General features: G+C 37.2%; 2 protein-coding genes across 9 annotated transcripts in view; one reads left to right on the top strand and one right to left on the bottom strand.

Moving 5' to 3' along the window:
* Window positions 1-481: 481 nt before the first annotated feature.
* On the bottom strand, window positions 482-18,464 carry LOC113677173 (uncharacterized). Of its 7 annotated transcripts, none has more exons than XM_089190747.1 (4): window positions 18,329-18,418; window positions 15,986-16,027; window positions 10,934-11,123; window positions 482-3,523 (listed from the first exon to the last, which is right to left on the bottom strand). In XM_089190747.1, exons 2-4 carry the CDS (start codon window positions 15,986-15,988, stop codon window positions 2,835-2,837), a joined length of 882 nt encoding a protein of 293 aa, XP_089046873.1. In that variant the 5' UTR covers window positions 15,989-16,027; window positions 18,329-18,418; the 3' UTR covers window positions 482-2,834. The 7 variants fall into 7 exon arrangements, with proteins under 7 accessions (XP_089046873.1, XP_089046877.1, XP_089046872.1 ...); XM_089190751.1 differs by lacking the exon at window positions 18,329-18,418 and adding an exon at window positions 16,839-16,886 and having other exon boundaries at window positions 10,940-11,123; XM_089190746.1 differs by lacking the exon at window positions 18,329-18,418 and adding an exon at window positions 16,839-16,884.
* LOC113677178 (vacuolar protein sorting-associated protein 53 homolog) overlaps window positions 18,412-19,797 on the top strand; it is a 32,143-nt gene continuing 30,757 nt past the window's right edge. For both annotated transcript variants that reach the window (XM_089190742.1, XM_027193940.2), the window contains exon 1: window positions 18,412-18,610. In XM_089190742.1, the coding sequence (XP_089046868.1) occupies window positions 18,497-18,610 (114 nt within the window). In that variant the 5' untranslated portion in view covers window positions 18,412-18,496. The remainder of the gene's footprint in view (window positions 18,611-19,797) is intronic.

The raw sequence follows: 19,797 nt of genomic DNA, 5'->3' as shown, positions 1-19,797 counted from the left end.
GGTTTTGGCTTCACACAAAGATCACCAAGGAAAACTGAGCAAGTTTTCGCAAGAGAAAACTACAGGACATTCATAATATCTTATGCAATTTCTTATCTCAGTAAAACTTAAGGCCTAAAAAAAAATTCAATTTCAGTTGCTCTTGTGACCAATAAAGTTGCAGCTTGGAGCCATGTAGTAAATCACATTTTCTGGGAACCCTGGCTACTGCAAAAATGTTTCAAGAACTGGAAGCCACATGCACATGAACCTGAACTTATGGTTTGTGTATATGCTTATTCTCCAGGGGTCAGCATCTGATATGTTACTACTACATGTGCTTAGGTTTTTTAAGGAGAGTACTAATGGAGTGGGGGAGTCATCAGTGAGAGATATGAAAAATCCCTTTATCAAAAATTACAGAATCCAAAATGTTGCTAGAAAACTGACAGCTTTCACAGGTTTTTCAATAAAAGTTATTCCCCTAATGAGGAATTAAGAGTTTCTTTTTTCACAAGAAGAAAAGGCCAATAAGAGACAAAGTACATGAAACTTTAATGATGAAATGCAGGTGTGTCAATTTATCGCATTGCACCCCTCAGGGGCTACAGGTGCCAAATCTAATGCATAAGTTTATGTCTTGCAAACTAGCCAAGAAGCTTACACTGCCTCCTTAGGTTTGCTGTGAGAGACACAATTCACATGTGTTTATCTTAGAGTGGTGTATGTTACAGGAGGCTTGGCCTCAGTGTTGTCTGATTCAAATCTTAACCAATGCATCACAAGCCAATTGGTTGCTATGCCAGTAACAAGTTAACTCTGAGGTTCTATTTCAATTCAGGTTGCCGTCTATCAATTTTGTAACAGATATCAAAATGCAGAAGCAAACAAAACACATCAAATTTCTCCTTCTGAACCTTACATAACTTAAAAAATAGATTCCATTTCACCATATGTCCCATTCAGCCATAGATCACAGATGATGTCGAAATGTGGTAAGAACAAAAAGGTGACACGCCAGGCACAGCCAAGTGTGTCATTGATGTTATCACCACATTTTGACGTCTTCTTTGATCTACCACTGTACAAACCCACAGGAACATAGAAGCAGTTTGTTTTATGCAATAAAAAGAAAGATGTTGTTCATGGTAATGTCATCTATGATTCTGTCCAATAGATCATTTAAGCATTAGAACCAATCAAAATGCAAGTATAATTCAGCTTATTGCATACATTGCAAATGTTTCCATATTTAAAAGCAGCCTGATAGAAAAATATTCATTTCAAACAATACAACTGAAACTCCAGATAAAGCATGTCACTGAAAAGCACAGGAAGAAATTAGAGTTAAGAGTCTGTGAAACCCCTCTTGGTTATAACCCCATTAATACTCTCCTCAAAAGGTCCATAATATTAACAGCTGACCATCATTCTCAATCACAGCACCCACACCCTACATACCCATCTCTCTTGTTCTGTAAGACAATTCATCCAATGTGCATGGCACATAGGCTAAACTACACCAATGGAATATTTATATAGAATTATTCATCTTGCTTACAAAAAGCCCTACATGGTAATTTCATTACCATAACTCATGTGGACAAACCTGAAAGAACAGTGGGCATGCAAGCTTTTCAACATAAGGAACTATTTTCCTGGGCACGAAAAGCTACTATGATATGCATTTTGTTTCCTGTCATTGTCCTGTTTACATTAAATTTTGCCAAAAATTTGAAGCATTGATGTTTTTCAGAGTTCATCTTTCACTGGTTGAAGAAAAGTAAATTGTTACATGTTACAGGTCCTCACTCAACCAAAACACATGCACAGCAGCTGCTGAATAGGACAGAAAAGTTTTGAGCTTTGGTTAAATGTTACATGACTTTTACAAGGACATGTATCTTCCTCATCTTTTCTTACACATGTTCACTTTTCATCACCCATCCCTTAGATGAATGACTTCAGAAAATGCTTGCATGCTCACTGTCATTCCAGACTGTAGTATGTCTATCATGAGCTATATGAAACTGCAATAATTTAATATTTGTTGACAAGAACAATTATCATAACAATATCTGCATTCAAGGCTGTAATCTAAACTTTTGTTTGCACAAGTTTGATTGATTTCTCTTGCTGGAAACTATTAGAAAAGAGTAAATAGTTCTGTGATTCTTTGTGTATAGTAATCAATTTCATTTTTACATTTGTGTTTGACTCTCTGTAGCCAACAGTAATGAGTGACTTAAACTGTAAGGAATGTTTCTTCCACAAAACTCTTTTGACAATTACTACAAATTTGACTCCTCCCCCCTGTGTAGCCTATTGCACTAGTAACTGAAGAGGAAACTTCACACACTGTGTAATGCAAAAACAACAGCAATAGTGTCTAAGTCTTAAAGTCAACAAAGTCCTAGCTTTTGCTGTTATTGTCTCACAACACAGTGTGTGTAACCAACTCTCAAGTCACCAGCATGAATGTTATTATTGCTGCTAGTGCAATGGCTTGGTCTTTAGAAATAACTCAATTATACCAGATAGATCCTCAAAAAGTTGACCATCAAAAGTTTAGTTATCAATATTACATATGATTAAAGGTGATGAAAGAGAGGTTTGTGACCAATTACGGCAGATCACTTTTAAACTGTTCTGGTTGTTCAAAGATCTTTCTGATTAGTGGGTTCGGAATGGATGTTTCCAAATCAAATAGTAGTTTAAAGATTTTAAGTGAACAGAGTTCTTGTATATGAATGCAAAATGTGTATGCAGATCACAGCCTTGTAATTATCACATGTTTTTTTGCTTGTCAGCATTGAAAATACATAAGGAAACTACAGCTCTTAGTTTTATTTGATCTATCCCAGAAAGTCATGTGTTATAGAGGAAACTGGTACTTCTCGCATGTGACATACCTGAGACATACCTGTACCAAATGGGTGTGCACTTTTGAAGTTTCCACCAAATGGAGGATCCATTTTTAAAGCAGGACTGAAAGTAGGTTGTTTCTGATGATACAACATGGACTGCGAAGAGACCTTGGTGGTAAAAGTAGGCATAACCACTGCACCTCGGGCAACTGCCTTTGGCTTTTTTGACATGGACTTCCTCTCAGGTTTAGGATCATGGGTCTTCTTGTGTGATCGCAGTTGGCTGGCCTGTGTGAATGTCTTGTCACAGTGGCTACACTTGTAAGGTTTCTCTCCAGTGTGGAGGCGCACATGCTGGTTTAACTGGCTAGCTTGCTTAAAAGAACGATTGCACTGGGAGCAGTGATAAGGCTTCTCTCCTGTGTGGAGCCGCATGTGCTGTTTAAGCTGACAAGCTTGCTTGAAGGATTTGCGGCACACCTCACAGGGGAATGGCCTCTCATCTGTATGTGTTCGCAGGTGTTGATTCAGATGGCAAGGCTGTTTAAATCCTTTCTGACACTGAGGACATTTGTAGGGGCGATGCTCAGCATGGTTAAGCAGATGTTTCTCCAGTTCCTCCTCAGTCTGGTACACCCTTTCACACATTCGGCAATCGTATGCTCTAACATTGGCAACTGAAATGATATCACAAACATGGTCACCAATAGTCAAAGTTGGTGGTGTTTACCCTACATGTCAATGCTGTGAACATGTCTGTCAGTTCCCTGGATAGTTTGGTGAGCAGAGCCACACATTCAACACATAATCACAGTTTAAAGTGTAAATTAGCCACCTTTTAGAGTTTTAAAGCTGACGTTTTAAAGCTGACATTTCAAGGGTTAGCCCTTCAGTCAGAGCTAATGATGAAGGGCTAACGCTCGAAATGTCAGCTTTGAAACTCTTAATGGTGGCTGATTTTTGTTACCAACTCAGTTGATAATACCAAATTACTATGCCCAATATTGCTGGAAATCATGTGTGGGAGAGTATCAAATTTCTCCTTAACCTCCCTGGAAGGGTGTTTTGCTTTGCAACATGCCATGCTTGAAGAGCAAACATTATTCAACTCAGCAACCTTGCATGGATATTACAATTTAACCCTTATATTTTCAAACGACCTGCGTAAAAGGTGAGAGCGAGTATTTGATCAAAGGGGTCTAAACTGTCTATGGGGGAGGGGAGGGACAGAAGTTTTGAAAGTTCTTGTGTATAAATTCTAACTATGTTCTTGCCATAGGTAAAAGCAAAGCAACAAAAGCAGAATGATATTTTTATCAAAAGATTAACTGTTACTTGTAAAAAAAAAACATTAAAAAAAAAATGAATGGCGAGTAAGTGGCACTGAGACCCTTTTTCTTGACACAGTTGAGCCCCCATAACTCAAACCTTCAAGGGATATTGAAAAAGATTTGAGTTATCAGGAGTTGAAAACAAAGTAATGGAAATAAGGGAAAAATGGTATTCACTTTTTTCTACTCATACAGTGTACATTTTAATCAAATTTAATTAAAGAGAATACAAGTGATGATAAAACACTCAATTTCTGCAGAATTCACGACATTAAGTAAACATTTTGGACTGCAGTACACTGTGTCTAGATTTCTCACATACTGACAGATGTGGTTCAAGTTTTCAGGGGGTAAAAATATACAGAGAATGACCAGAAGGGAAATGAAAATTGCTTTAAGGTAGTGTGAGGTTCAAGTTATGGAGGGTTTGAGTTAGTTAGGGTAGAGTTGCAGTAAATGTACGATGGAAATCCAAGGGAAATCAATTTTGGTTCAAGTTAGAGCTGGGTTCAAGTTGAAGAGCCCATGACATGAATTTTTTTTGTGTAAATATTTAGCTCATCATATTTACAAACCAATTCCGCAAGAAGAAAAATTCCAAAAAACTTAAAACCTGTTTTTTTTTGTATGGTGAAGGTTCCCTTAGTGTCCTAGCAGATTTGGACCCCCTTGATTTAGACCCCCCACTAGCAGATATGGACCACCCCCATTTAAATCCGCTAGGGGATATGGACCCCCCAATCCAAATCCGCAAGTGGGTTTGGACCCCCTTCGGCGGATTTAGACCCCTCAACAAAACTAAGTGAAAACATCATCCTTAATGTTCTATTAGAAATAGACAATACTTTGAGTTCCAGTGTGAACTAAAGTATGTTTTTAATTCATGTGCATCGCCAATGCATACGCACTGGTGGCTGGAAATGACTTGTCGCATGTTTCTTTTGACCAAAGGAAAATGCGCAAGTATTTAGTTTAATGTTTGGAGAAAGGTCGTTTTGAACCTTTTCCGCAACAGTCGAACACCTCTAGATTCAATAAGAGACAAACTTGTGACATCAATTTAGTTATTGTTCAATGCACGAGTGTTGGGACAACATGGTACAGTGCAAGGTGAGCGTGGAATGGTTGCACATGAGCTGCGAGGGATTTAAGACTGCCCCGGAGGGCGAGTGGCTTTGTATTGTCTGCAGACCGCCAGACTCTAGACTTCTTCGTAATTGTTAAGGTGTTATTTCGGATCCCTCAACAGTTGATAATCGTTAAAATAAGAAAATAAGAATGAGTTCGATGCAATAGTCTCCACTTTTGTTAAGACGTAAACATTAATGTTGATTTGCATTTGAAAATAAGCTGAAAGTTCCAATATTTCAGAACAGAAACATTTTTACTTATCGTAGGCTTTACGAACGACTTGTAGTAGACGTGGTTACGTCGTTTCGACCCATGTAAGGTAATCCAGGACATTATTAGATTCTGGATTCCACGCGGGGGATTCCATATTCCAAGTGCTGGATTCTACTCCTGCAGATTCCGGTTTCCGTCTCAAATTACTTTTTTAACTTTCCTTTAAAAAAAAACCACAAAATTGAGGAAAAATTTAAACTGAAATACAATTTTTACAACGCTCCGTGTATGTCGCAAATAAATCGCAGACTGTGCTAGGAAAAGCTTGTTTTTTCTGTATGTAATTGACGACGATGTTCAACATTATGAGATTGCGCATAAAACGGTGTTCAACCAACTCAACTTAAACCTTTGTAAAATCGCGAAAGACCTGCATTTACACGGTAATTTCCCAAGAATAACAATTCTCTTTTCTATACTTCCTTTTTTCTTTAAAAGGTTAACCAAGTCAAGTCACATTGCGTCGGCTATGATTTTCTCCAGAGCAATGATTCTATAAAGGTTTAAGGGGGCCCGCCGCTATTTTTTCTTTCCTAAAAAATGTTGTTTCACCCTAAAATCTGGTAATATCTTGTTTTACTCGCACCGAGATATGATGCTTTATGAAATCTTCAAATTTGTTATTCCGAATGCCAAATATCAAAGAAAGCGGTTTACGTTTAAATGGCGAAAATTCGACTTAGAGATAGACCTCTCCCGGCTTCCATAGGTATTCATACATATCTTTGTTCAAAGTTTATTGTAATTTGAAACGTGTGGTCTGTCGCCATGTTGGTGTTCCAAACAAATCCTATGGGTACGACCTTTCAAAATCTTCATTCACTCGGATGTTTATTTGTACCCAATTCATTGACCAGCTCCCAGTTGGCTTGTTAGCTCAATTGGTAGAGCGCTGCACCGGTATCGCAGAGGTCATGGGTTCAAATCCCGTACGGGCCTGAAATTTTTTTCAGGTCCTACTTACAACTACTAGTTTCAGTAGTGTTCTTCGCTGCGAGGATCTTCTAATTTCATCTTTCCACCGCAGTGCAAATATGTGAATTTTCATATATCTAAAATCTTTAAATCCTATGGGATTTGAACGCTTTTGCAAACAACTTCTTCTGTTCCTCCAAATTTGCATACCCATTGACCACGTGAGTGAACTGCGCTCTTCTCGACACCACATGACGAAATTTTATGAAGATATTTCGAGCTCTCGTTAGTAAAAAAAAAATCGCAGGCTCAAATTCCTTGTACTCATAGACATTAACCCTCAAGGCAAGCTGCATTGCAGATGTAACTTGTGTGGACAGTGACGCTGAGTGAGAGGTATGGAATGTGCTGTGTGGACGAAGCAAATGATTACCAGGATCTTCACAAGATAGCCCAAAGAACTTTAGATTAAAGAAAGAGCTGCAAGCTAAAATCAAACTTTACTAGGAAATAGGGTTTTCGAATCGGAGTAGAAGACTGATTAATAGCTAGTTGGGAAATTAGCCAGGTCATATCAGTATCGAAGAATTTTCTGGATTCCGGAATCCGGATTACCTTACATAGGGCGATTCGTTCTTGTTCAGAAACTGTTTAATGTTATTTAATTAGAAAATCAGACCGAGTTATTTCTATGACTGGATGCAGTAGTCTCCTCTATTGTTATGGCGTTTCGTAGCAATGTTGATTCGCATCAGAAGAAGCAAAGACTTAATGTAACAATTTCAGTAGTTCGAATGTAGTAGTTTGTTCGCATTTAATTCTTGCGTATACTGTACGACTCGCCATAATAAATGCGGCAGAATTAGAACGAAATGGCTGTTTTTCTTTACCTTTATTGATGAATTTTGTGTTGTGATTGAAAAAACATCGACAAAAAGCTTGCAAATAGAATTAGTTACCAAATGTGATACAAACGATGCCTAAGGTGGCTCCTTAGGGTTTTTGCTCAATGTTGGCGCGCGCGCCAGCGTATTGTTTTTCTAGTAAAATTTTTTTGTTTTCACTTTTCTAGGTCATAAAAAGCTATCAAAAGGCAATGAGCAAGGTTCGGATTATCGTTTGCTGTAATAAATATTAAGAAAATGATTTTCGTTATGAAGCTAAAGCTCCACTAAGGGAGGCGCTTACAATTGATAATTTGGCTTTGCCTTTTGTTTTTCTTCCATTTTCTTTGGTGGAATCTCTAAAAATTTCCACAAGTTGTGAAAATTGTCCTGCCGATCATTTAAAAGCCGAGAAAATAGGGGTTACATGGGCAGTTTTCTCGCTATTTGCAATTTTGTGTTTTCTTCCTTTATCTCAAATTGGGTCTTATGAATTTTTTTTGTCAACAGGCACTAGGAAGGACACAAATATGCTTAACGGTCCAGCAAATCTTAGGAAATTCCACCGAAGAAAACGCGATAAATTTTACTCAAAAGATCCTCTTTTCTTTGTCGCAAAACATTACGTAATGGAATGGAATTTCGTCAAGATTGGTATTTGAGCTTGCGCACACTTTCGAATCGCGCCATGAATATTTATTTGGCATGTTCTTTTCGGAATTGCGAATTTCTTTGATCACGAACACAAGCATTACTGGACATCAGTGGCCCTGTATTCTATAGTTGCTCCGTGCAAGATAATAAGGTACATACCTTTAAGCGATTCATTTCGAGGAATCCTTGCAAGCATCATCGAAATGCCGCACTGCGGCAAATTCAATTCTCATAGTGTGTATCACATTGTTGTAAAATTAGAAATTATTCATATTTCCCACGTTTACAAAATAAACATTCCTTGAGGCCTAGTGCAAATGTTTGTATGTATACCACTCGAGTTCCTTGTAGATTTTTAGCTGCCGTCTGCTAGCGGAAATCAGAGCTACCTTAGAGACCTGAACTTCGCGATCGATCAAAACAATAATTTTTATCTTCCGCGGACGGAAAAAGGCAACTATCCTGAACATGTAGGTTACTTACCCGAGATGACCTTAGCGCCCGTTTTGTAGGTGGTTCCTTTTCCTCGCAGCCGTCTTCGGAATTCAGTTTTCGCCTAGCTGACCAAATTTGGTAGCCTTAACTTCATGATTCCTTCGTTGTTATCTTTATTTTTCAGGTCTTCTCGAAGCGACCAAACGCATCGCAGGCGTTGTGTCGGCCTTTTTCAGACGTGAAAGGCCAAGAAATACATTGGGTGTCGTTGTTAGAATTCCCAGAGTCTATAATGTGTATATATATTTTTTACACGCCTCTTTTCACATGAATCGTGCGATCGTATCGAGCCGCCATATTTGTTTGGCATGTTGACATTTTCAAAGCTCGCGCCATGTTCGGGTCCAGGTCTCGCGCGGTCAAAAAGCCCTACGGTGCCACGTTTAAAGGAAAGTTTAGTAGGGGAAGGGGGTTTAACCCGCTTTAACACCGGTCAATCCGAACAGATAACGAGTGAGTTTATAATCATCTGATTTAAGTTAATCTCAAATAGGAATTTTAGCTGAGAAAAACTTCTTTAGTTTAAGCGAAGAATTGCTCTATGACCCATTCCGCTCAAAGGAAATAACTGACATCAGTATGATAAATAAATATTTCGTTCGCATCGACTTTCACACAGCACTTGGATTCGCCACATCTACTTCAATAATTCAATATTTATCTCGCTGTGATGCCGTTATCACAATGACATTCCTACTGTTGGAATGTCGATGTTGCTACTTTTAGTTTCTTGAGGGCAGGGGTAATCGATGGCTCGTGGGATGGTTTTCGGAAAGGTTAACTGGCTTTCCGCCAGAGGTTTCACACTGTTCACGCAACTGGATACCGGTCAGCTCGGGAAAGGGCTTGAACTTTATTACAAAGGATGTATTTCTGTTATTAAAAGACCATGCAAACTGCAATTGCTAGGACTTTCATACGATAAGAAAAGCGCAAATGAAGTCGTGTGGAAAGACAAGGAGTATGAGTATATTTTAAGCGCGTGAAATAAACACAAATAAAGAGCTCACCATTCTTCGCTTGCGAAATGTCAGTCGAAAAGAACGATGAATAATCGCGTACGGTGTGGGAACAGACCCCTTCTCAGCATTCTTTTCAGCTGAACTCATTATTTATCTTCCCCTGATTTGACTAGTGATTTGTGTTTGTCACAGGCGTCTTCGAAGAGGTACTGAGCATGAGGCCGACGACGTTGAAGAGTAAAATCTCCTCGGTCGACGATCGAAACGCGTCCATTTGGCCGCACAGCTACATCCTTTGGAAAGTAGTGTATAGAAATACCCGGTGTATGTGTATTATTCTTATAGCTAACATCATTTGGCGCTCCGGCCACGCAACACGTTCGTCCTTCCTTCTAGATTTCTCCTTTCTCCACCATAGTTACCGCCGTGTCCTCACAGTTTCCTACGTCACAACTATGCGACATGGTCGTTTTGGCTGCGCGTTTAATAGGAACACTTTTAGGCCGCCAAATCATACTTTCAATGCACAAAGAAAAAATTGTCAAGGAGAACTCGATAGGCGCTAAGGTCGATTACTTCTAATTTTAAAAATAGCTATCAACGAGAATATGCAAAAAACCATTTCGTGTCATGGGCACTTAAAGGAAAAATTTTCAATAAAATGTTTGAGTCAGTTCCCACTAGGCTTGGGAGAGAGGTGAAAATCCAGCCATGAATAATCTGTGGATGTGCATGTATTAATTCATTGGTTTGAAGGAGCCGTATGTCTTGAGGGGTGTGTTAAAGTCACAATCCTGGCACAGTGCCCCCTTGAATAGTTTGTTTTCTTTATAGTCCACATAGGTACAAACAGATATTAAAAACATGGCAAACCAAATTATTTACATTGATATCACTTTTTGAAAGCTGGGCAACATAAAATTTATAGGGTTGTCCGCCAGTTTTTTGTTTTTTGTTTTTTTTTTCATTCTTAATCAAACAATGAAGGCTAAGGAATGTGAATTTATATGGCTTTTTGGAGACTTACAATCAAAACTAAAGAACATGGACTCTTTTTCAAGGTGCTAGAAGACTCTTCCACTCCTCCTCAATGAAAGACAGTTAAACATTTCTGTTGTACCATTTCCTACAATTGTCTGCTGATTTATTGTGACATTAAGTGGAAGAAAAATAGCCCTAGTTGTGAGAAATCTCTTTACTGCAAAAAGAGCAAAAAATTGTTTTATTTTCCTATGCAAAGCATGAGGAAAATGTTGCTAAAATCGCAATAATAACATTATCACTAAAATCACTATTAATAATCATCATAATAAGAGGAGCCCAAAATTGGACATATATGCAAGGCGCCTACGCTAAAAACATTTCAAATTATTCTTCAAATATTTCTGATTATTTGAGTCATAATCATAGTTCTTAGATGTCAGTAAAGGCTCTTTACAAACCTTCACCTCTTGATTTTTTTCTCAAATTGTTGTCAATATGTTCCTTCTTCGTGCATGAAGGCGATGTGAGAGACAGTGGCTCACTCCCTCTGACATTTGGTGTTGAAAAATTAGGCGATGTACCATGAACCAGGGTTGGCCTATGATCACAGGTGCATGAGGGTCCAAAATTACACTCCCGGTAATCCATCTTGGAAAGAAAGAGAGTAGAAAAAAAGTAAGTATTATTCAACACGGTGGCCAACGGTTTTTTAAGCTGGTTGGACTCTTCTTTGACAGGGGTGAGTTTCTCAAGAAAATGGTGGTGCTTTGTCAGCAGGGGTTTTACAAGGTAATTTAGTTTTAACAACAAAGTTGATAATGTAAATTGGCCCCCAGAGAGAGTTTCTAATGCTGATGTTTTAGGCATTAGCCTGTGACAGACCTCTGCATTGGGAACCTGGCTGCATCATTGTGTTGTGTAACAGGACCTAGTAGTTCAAAGGCCAATCAGAGCTAACCCAGGGTTAAATTTTAATCCAGGTTTCTATATTTCTCTGTTCAAAAGACCTTCTTGGATAATTTCCCCAATCCTTTTAAGAGCATTCATTTATCAAATTGTAGAAAAATGGGATTAAAGCTTTCAGATCTGAAATCAAATTTCACACTAACCCTGGGTTATCTTAACCCAGCTTTGAACAAACCCGCCCTGGGCAAGACACTTGACACTCACATTGCCTCTCCCTACTCAGGAGTTTGAGAGGATTGTGGCAATTTGTCAAGAAGCCTTACAGTGGTAATTTGCTATGGACTAACATCCCATCTACAGAAGAGGATGCAGAACTACCAACACTCCTTATTGCCACATACAAAGGATGGACTACATTTGACCCTTTAACCCCTAAAAGTGTCTAACAACTAAATTCTCCTTACAATGTCACCCCTGAATCAAACATTAATGTCACAAGAATAAAGGAAATGATCACCAACTAAAGAAGCTCTTGTTTGTTACACTAACAAACAAATTCTCCTCCATAGCACTCAAGGAAATGTATACACAACAGTAAGGAGAATATGTATACTGATGTAAGGATTTAAAAGGTTAATTATAAGACAACATTGATATCAATTAAAACTGATTGCTCAGATTCCCTTGTCCTTAAATACCCATGTATCCCTAGTATCCCTGACACCCTGCTTAGCCCTTTAAGTCCCATGAGTGACTAAGACAGAATTTCTCCTTAAAATATCAATATAATATCAAGCAGACAAGTGATGAGGATAAAGAAAAATATCAATTAGGGAATTATAAGTTGATCCAATACCAAATTCTCCAAACTAACATCACAAGAACTGTATGACAGACAGTAAGGAGAGTTACTAATGAGATCTTGGGAGTTAAAGGGTTAAAAATATCTTTAAGAATATCTTTTGCCTAGAATTTGTTTCGTTAGTAAATCTTGAATTTGTACCTGTGAAAACCACTTAATGGGGAAACAAAAAAAATATATATTTTTTAAAATTCTAGCTTAGCATTTGTTTTAGACTGACTCTCATCTAAAATTTGTTGGCATTGGTTGAAAATAATTATCATTTTAACAATATATACACGCTAACTTATAAGAAAAATTGAGGATAACAGAATAGTAGACTTCGATAAAGTCAGACATCAGATTTTTGTCCCTATGTGTTGGCAAGGTTTTTCTTTGATAAATGCTTCTGACTCCAATAATTTGCAGCTGAAAGCTTACCACCGATTGATTTACACTTCAGCCTATATTTTGTCTCAAACCTCACCTAAGTAACTTAAGATGCCTCTGGAATGACAAATTTTACCAAAACCCATGTACTAATAGTTATGATTGATTCATCAACCTTGAACTTTACATTTATTGCTAATGTGGCCTCTGCATAGCTGAACAGAAAAACAAAGTGCTTCTTTTAAAACAAGCTGCACCTTCCATGCATGCTCTCCAATGCTTTTTATTCAGACACAGATGGAGGAAAAACGAAAACAAATTTAAAATCTGAATAATGAATCCATTTACGCTGTTATGTTTCACATCAAGATATTTCTTGCGCCTAGATCACCTAAATGATACAACAACAGGGGGGTTATGCCAAGCTAGCTTAAAAGCATTAACTGAAAGATGTTATTGAGAAAGATGACCATAAACAGAAAAAGGGTGTCACCTTGTCGGCACCCAGTCTTTGAAGGCAGGAGATTAAAATAAGTACCCTTGTGATTAATTGATATGCAAATTTGGTAGTTTTCAAAGAAAGATGTTAAACAAAAGTCATGAGTTGGAGACAAATATTGGATAATATCTGAGCCTCCTGTGACCACTCAAATTGCCAACATTCCGACTTCAAGTCACCTGATCTACAAATACAAAAATTCACAAATAATCTTAGAATAAATAAAAAATAAGTGCATAATATTGAAAATGGTGAAAAAAAATGGTTGATTTTATGTTCTTCATGAGCTATGCACTTTTCGTGACTATGAACTCGATATTTAAGACACTGCCCTAGGACTTTGTTTTGTAGAAGCAGCATAAAGAGCATGCCAATCAAAAGTAGACACAGATAAAGACATAAAAGCTATTACATAACAATCAACAACCACAAGATGGCCACATCAACGTGTCTATAAGCAATATAACAAAATTTCTCCTTTCTAGACAAAAATCAGTAAGTATAACATAAATCTTTGCCAGACAATTTCCATCATTTTGGACACAATGTGGCAGACAAATAGTTAAAAAAATGACAAATCACATGACAGCTTTAATCTTGAACTTCTGCATTCACAGAGAATCAAGTTAAATGTGCAGAGAATTCATAAATGATCTTGCTTTGAAATAAGAAAAAACCACATAAATAGTTGATAAAAAATGAAAAAGCTAGAACACAGTGGTTCATGTCAAGTTTTACCTTTATCGCCCACTACTGAAAAATACATGTAAAGCATTGTGCGCAAAAGAGGAGACTAACAATGGCGCATACATGCAATTGATAATAACAACAGGATGGCTTAATTCCTGTGGGTCTTAATTGAATCAATATAATAGCAAAATCAGCAACCTAAACAATTTTGGCGACTGTTTTGTGTATAGTCTAGAGGTAGTGGCGAATTGAACACCAAGAATTGAACCCACCATGGCAATTCCAATGTTAGACAAACTGGTTTTACAGCCATCCTTGTTACATATACAAAGAAGGCACACATGATCTTATTTCAATATGTACATAAATACATATTTAATACCAGTATAAACTACAATAATGATGAAAAAGTTGAGAGGAAACTACAGTTAATCCCATCTTTAACATGTGCAAAGTAATTTTCAAATTACAAACTTCAAGGTTCCAAACACCACCCCAGAATATTCCAGCATAGTACATGTAGCTGCAAATAGATCATTGCATTCAAAACAAGACCAGACAAAGACATATATATACTACTGCGAAACAACCACAAGATGGCCAAATCACTGTGTGTCTGCAACCAATATAACAAGAAACCTACTCGTCTCTAAAAGGAGATCAGTTTCATAAACTCATCTGAGGACAATTTGCCTCATATTAAGTCACAAGGCTGTTGTACACAGAATATAAACTGACAAACTACCACCAAAACTCAAAAGTTATTGTACTGTACAAAGAATTCATGAATGATCTTGTTTCAAACACTTTAATCAACACATATAAAATGAGGATAATAAGAACGAAAGTTGAACCAAAATGGTCAATTTCAAGTTTTGCCTTCGAAGCGCACAGACCAAATATAAAGCATCAAAGGAAAAACATTTGTTTTAAACTAACTGCACCCTTCACACATGCTCCTTATTCAGACACAGATTAGGAAAAAAAACAAAAACATTCAAAACCTGAATAATTTATTTCATTTTTTATTCATTAACCCATTAAAGTTTTCCTTTAAGATACTTCTTACACGTACATCATCTGGGAAACACAAAACAGGGGGCCAACTAAAGCACCAGTTAAAAGATGTCAAGATACATAATGGAGATGACCATAAATAGGAAACAGGGTGCCACCTTGTTGGCGCACAGTCTTTGAAGACTGAGGAACACAATAAGTACCCCTGTGATTAAATAATATGCAAATTTTGTAGTTTTCAAAGAAATACGTTTAACACAAGTTACAATTTTGAATCAAATATTGGATAATATCTGAGTCCCCTGCCAGAATAAAAACCCGCAACATTCTATTTCATGTCACCCCGGCGACAATTGAAAAAACCTAACACATAATCTTACATTAAATAAAAAAAATATGCGCCTTATCTTACAGTGAGGGAAATGGTTGATTTTAAGTTCTTCATGAGCTATGTGCTTTTCGTGATGAAGAATTCGATGTTATACATATGTAGACACCGCCCTCAACTTTGTTATGCACAAGCGGCATATAAAGCATTGCAATCAAAAGATGACACAGACAAAGACACATATTCACTATCGTGTAACAACCACAAGATGGCCACATCCTTGCATGTCTAGAACCAATATAACTACAAAATCTCTCTTTCCTAAAGAAAAGTCAGTTCCCTAAGTCCTTCTTAGGACAATTTGCCTTATGTTTAGGCACAAGGTAGCAGACAAATAGAAAAAAAATTTGACAAATCACCATGACAGCTATAATAATAATCTTGGACATTCCGCATTTGCAATCAACCAAGATAAATGTACAGAGAATTCATATATGATCTTCTTGGAATTATTAAATGAACACATAAATAGTTCATAAAATATGAAAAAGTTACAACATGTTGGTTTAGTTCAAGTTTTAACTTTGCCGCCCACAACTGAAAAATATACCTAAAGCATGGTGGGCGCACGAAGAGACTAACAAAGGCGCATACACGCAATTGATAATAACGACAGGATGGCTTAATCCCTGTGGGTCTTAAATCAATATAATGGAAAAATCGCTGTTTTTTTTTTTTTTTTTTAAAGTCTGTGACAAATTAAACTATTCTAGGGAGTGTTTACTTTGTGTTTAGTCACAAGATGGTGGAAAAATATAATATAAAAAAATTGAACTCACCATGGCGATTCAAACCTTGGGTAAACTGGTTTTACAGCCATCCTGGTTATATATGTATAAAATGCGTAGATGATCTTATTTCAAATATATACATAAATACATATTAAATAGTGGTATATGATAGTGATGAAAAGTTGGGAGGAAACAGTTAATCCTACATTTAACATGTATGAAGCAGTTTTTAAAATAAGAAACTTCAAGGTTCATAACAGCACCCCAAAACTTTGCTGTATTTTAGACGCAAGTAGAGCATTGCATTCAAAACAAGACCAGACAAAGACATATATATGTTATTGATAAGAACCACAAGATGGCCAAATCACTGTATGTCTAGAACCAATATAACAAGAAATTTACTCTTTCCTGAAGAGAAATCAGTTTCATAAACTTATCCGAAGACAATTTGCCTCACGTTTAGTCACTACGCGGTTGGATGCAGAATATAAATTGAGAAACCACCACAACAACTCAAATCATGGGCATTCCGCATTTGCAGTCTACCGAGTTAAATGTACAGAGAATTCAAAGATGGTCTCATTTCGAACATACAAATAAACACAAAAAGATGACAACAAAAAGGAAAGTTGAACAAAAATAGTTGATTTTGAGTTTTGCCTTTCTAGCACACATGTCAAATTTAAAGCATGGCAGGCGAAAGGAGACAGACAAAGACATGGCACACGCAATTGATAATAACTACAAGATTGCTAGATCTCTGTAAGTCTAAAATCAATATAACGACAAAATCACTGTTTTTTCAAAAGGAAATCAGTGAGAAAAACTTGTTTTGATACTGTTTGCTTTGTGACAAGTCACAAGGTGGTAAGTAAATATAAAAAAAAATTGAGCTCACCGAGACAATTCGAACCTTAGACAACCCCTTTTCACAGCCATGCGAGTTACACGTACAGAGAATGCGTAGAAGATCTTATTTCAAATACATACATAAATACATATCAAATATACAAAAATAGTGAAAATTTCAAAGAAAATGGCCAATACTAAGTTTCATATGTGCAATGCAGTTTTCAAAATTGAGAACTTCAATACTAATAACAAGGACCCAGAAGTTCGTCGAGCAAAAGTGACAAGAAAAGCATTGAAGTCAAAGGAAGAGGTAGACAAAGACATACATGTAATTGAGAACAACCACAAGATGGCTAAATCACTGTATGTCTGAAATCAATACGACAGCAACATTGCTGTTTTTTAGAAGGAAATCAGTAGCGTGAACCTTTTTTGGAACACCACCTCATGTTTGGTCACAAGTTGGGGACAAGAAGGCAAGAATTAGGACAATAAAACCTTGAGAGAAAACATAGGATGATTCGGACTTTAGACATTCCGCCTTAGCAGTCATCCGCGTTACACGTACAGAGAATTCATAAATGGTCTTACTTCAAATAAAAAAAAACAAACACATAAATAAATAATAAAATTGAAAAAAGGTGAAAGAAAACCGTTAAAGCTCAGTTTTACATGTGCAGTGCAATATTAGGAGCTAAGAACTTCGACGCGAATGGCACTGACCCAGAACTTTATTGCCCACGAGCGCCGACCTATGCATCGAAGGCAAAAGAAGAGACAAAGACACGTCTACACGAAATTGATAACAGCCACAAGATGGCGAATTCACCTTGTGTCCAATGTAACAATAAATTTCCTGTTTTATTAAAAGGAATTATTGCTATCAACTTTTTCGGAGACGGTTCGCCTCGTGTTAACAGCCTTTGTGAGTACAAAGCACTCATGGATGGCCAATGCATGTATAATTTTAGCGTCTGAGAAATTTATTCATATATTGTGTCCTTGCTAATGAATTGTCTTATTCGTGTGAATAATGTCTTCGAACACAAATTCCCATGTGTAATGAATTGGGAATTTCTGCCGCTCTCAGCTTAAGGAAAAAGTTGAATTTCTGTTTACAACATTCAGGAGGACGGTTTACAAAATAGCAAGGATAAAAATAGTAATAAAAAAACAAATTGCATAAATGACACCGGCCCAGACGAAGCATGTCTGGATTCAAAAACTCCACACGAACATCAATTGTAGACACTCTAGACGGGCAGAGGAAAAGTAATTTTTGGAGACATAGAGGTGATGGCATGCTTGTGTGCCAAAACCCTTTGGAGACGCAAATCCTAGCTTAGGGAACCAGGAAATAATCCACATGTGCGCCAAAAAAAACATTGCTAAAGTGTTTTCAACCAGACATTCCCTGGTGACATGTCGCATTTCGAAAATCGGAAGATCTCAACAACTAGGTAACGCAAAAAGGCGTTGGATTGCCATCTAGCTTATCTACCACAAGGCAAACGAAGCTAGATGATCTGGACCTACCTTCTACATTACTTGCTTGACAACATCCAGGACTGACAAGGAGAACGCTCTGTTGTTGCGGGGACAAAGCGTTTTGCGATAGTACACAACGAATGCCAAAGCCTTTGTAACCGAGCCAAGTGTTGACAGTTCAGCGGCTTCCGCCGTTAACGACGATTTCCGTCTAAAATGGCGGCCGAGGTCAGCGCTTCTTCGCCAGGGGAGCTCGAAGAGGATTTTCTCGAAGAAAGGCTGTCGAAACCCATCACTTACTCACCCGAAGTGGAAGAAGCTATTTCGCAGGTATTTCTGTTGTAATTAGGGGTATTTAAGTCAGGTACACCCATATCTTGAGTGCAGACTTCCTTATTGTAATACCTGAAATTACTATTTTAAAGACGTGGCAAGTGTACGTATAGAGGGAATTTCTATCAAGGAATAGGATTAACTAAGCCATATTTACATTGGAAGGTTTCCTATTTGTAAGTCCTTTTATCAAATGAAATTTGGTATTTTAAGCAGAGAGTCTTTTCGATGAAAATCTCATTATAGTCAGGACAAAATCTGGCTGTAAATCAATATATATTTATTTTAAAAAAAATGCAGAACATTTGCAGACCAGGGTGACTCGCTAATGAAATTATGGTGAATTTTCAGGAAGATTGTACCCCAGCTTGTTTCCTTTTACAGACATCTTGCTTGAGTTTACTTGTTTGTTTCAAAAATAATTTACTTAAAAATGCTCTTGCCCTTTAACTCTCAGAAGTGATCAGCATGTATCTTCTCCCCATGATACCCATACATTATTCAGCAAACAGGTTATGAGAATACACAAAATTATCGGGTAGAAGTTTGTTATCTTGACCTCACACCAAATTCTCATTACTAATTTTAAAGGAAACCTTCAGGAACAAGAGGGGGAATTAACAAACAGATCTTGTGTATTAAAGGGTTGAGAAGCTACCAAGTTACACAATAAATGCTGTTTTACATGAGCTAGCTCTTCAATTTTTTACATGCATAATCAGTTTTTGTCATGAACTGCAAGCTAGGGACTATAGACTTAACAAAGATTTTGTTAATAAGTGTTTTGGTATGAAACATGAAACATTTATCAAAGTGGGCGGTACACAGTTAGCATTTGCATTTGGACATGAAAGGTGTAAATTTTTTTCTGGAAGATTGATATTACTCATTTGATCATAATTATTACAATTTTCCCAAATGTTATTGGTGCATAAGTGCTTTGTTTTTCATTAATTATTCTGTAGATTTGTAATTGGACAATGGGATCTGACAGTTGGCTGTAATTGGACACCTGTGATCGGACAATAAAGGCAGCCAATCATACCAAGTCCATTTAGTCAAATCCACCAATCACAAAATTGATAGCAAGAACCATAGCAACAATCACTTATCCTAAAAGAACAGGGAATTTAGAAAATTGAGGAATTTCTTACTTTAGATCATGGCTTTACTGGAGATATTTT

The sequence above is a fragment of the Pocillopora damicornis genome, chromosome 12 (assembly GCF_964200805.1).
Source record: "Pocillopora damicornis chromosome 12, jaPocDami1.2, whole genome shotgun sequence".
Taxonomy (NCBI): domain Eukaryota; kingdom Metazoa; phylum Cnidaria; class Anthozoa; order Scleractinia; family Pocilloporidae; genus Pocillopora; species Pocillopora damicornis.
The sequence above is the reverse complement of the archived record's forward strand: the minus strand, read 5'-3'. Positions and strand labels throughout refer to the sequence as shown.

Coding starts and splice junctions, on each gene's coding strand:
- LOC113677173 (XM_089190747.1), bottom strand. Junction 3,524..10,933: donor AAAAAAATCAAGAGGTGAAG/GTTTGTAAAGAG, acceptor ATATCATTTCAG/TTGCCAATGTTAGAGCATAC.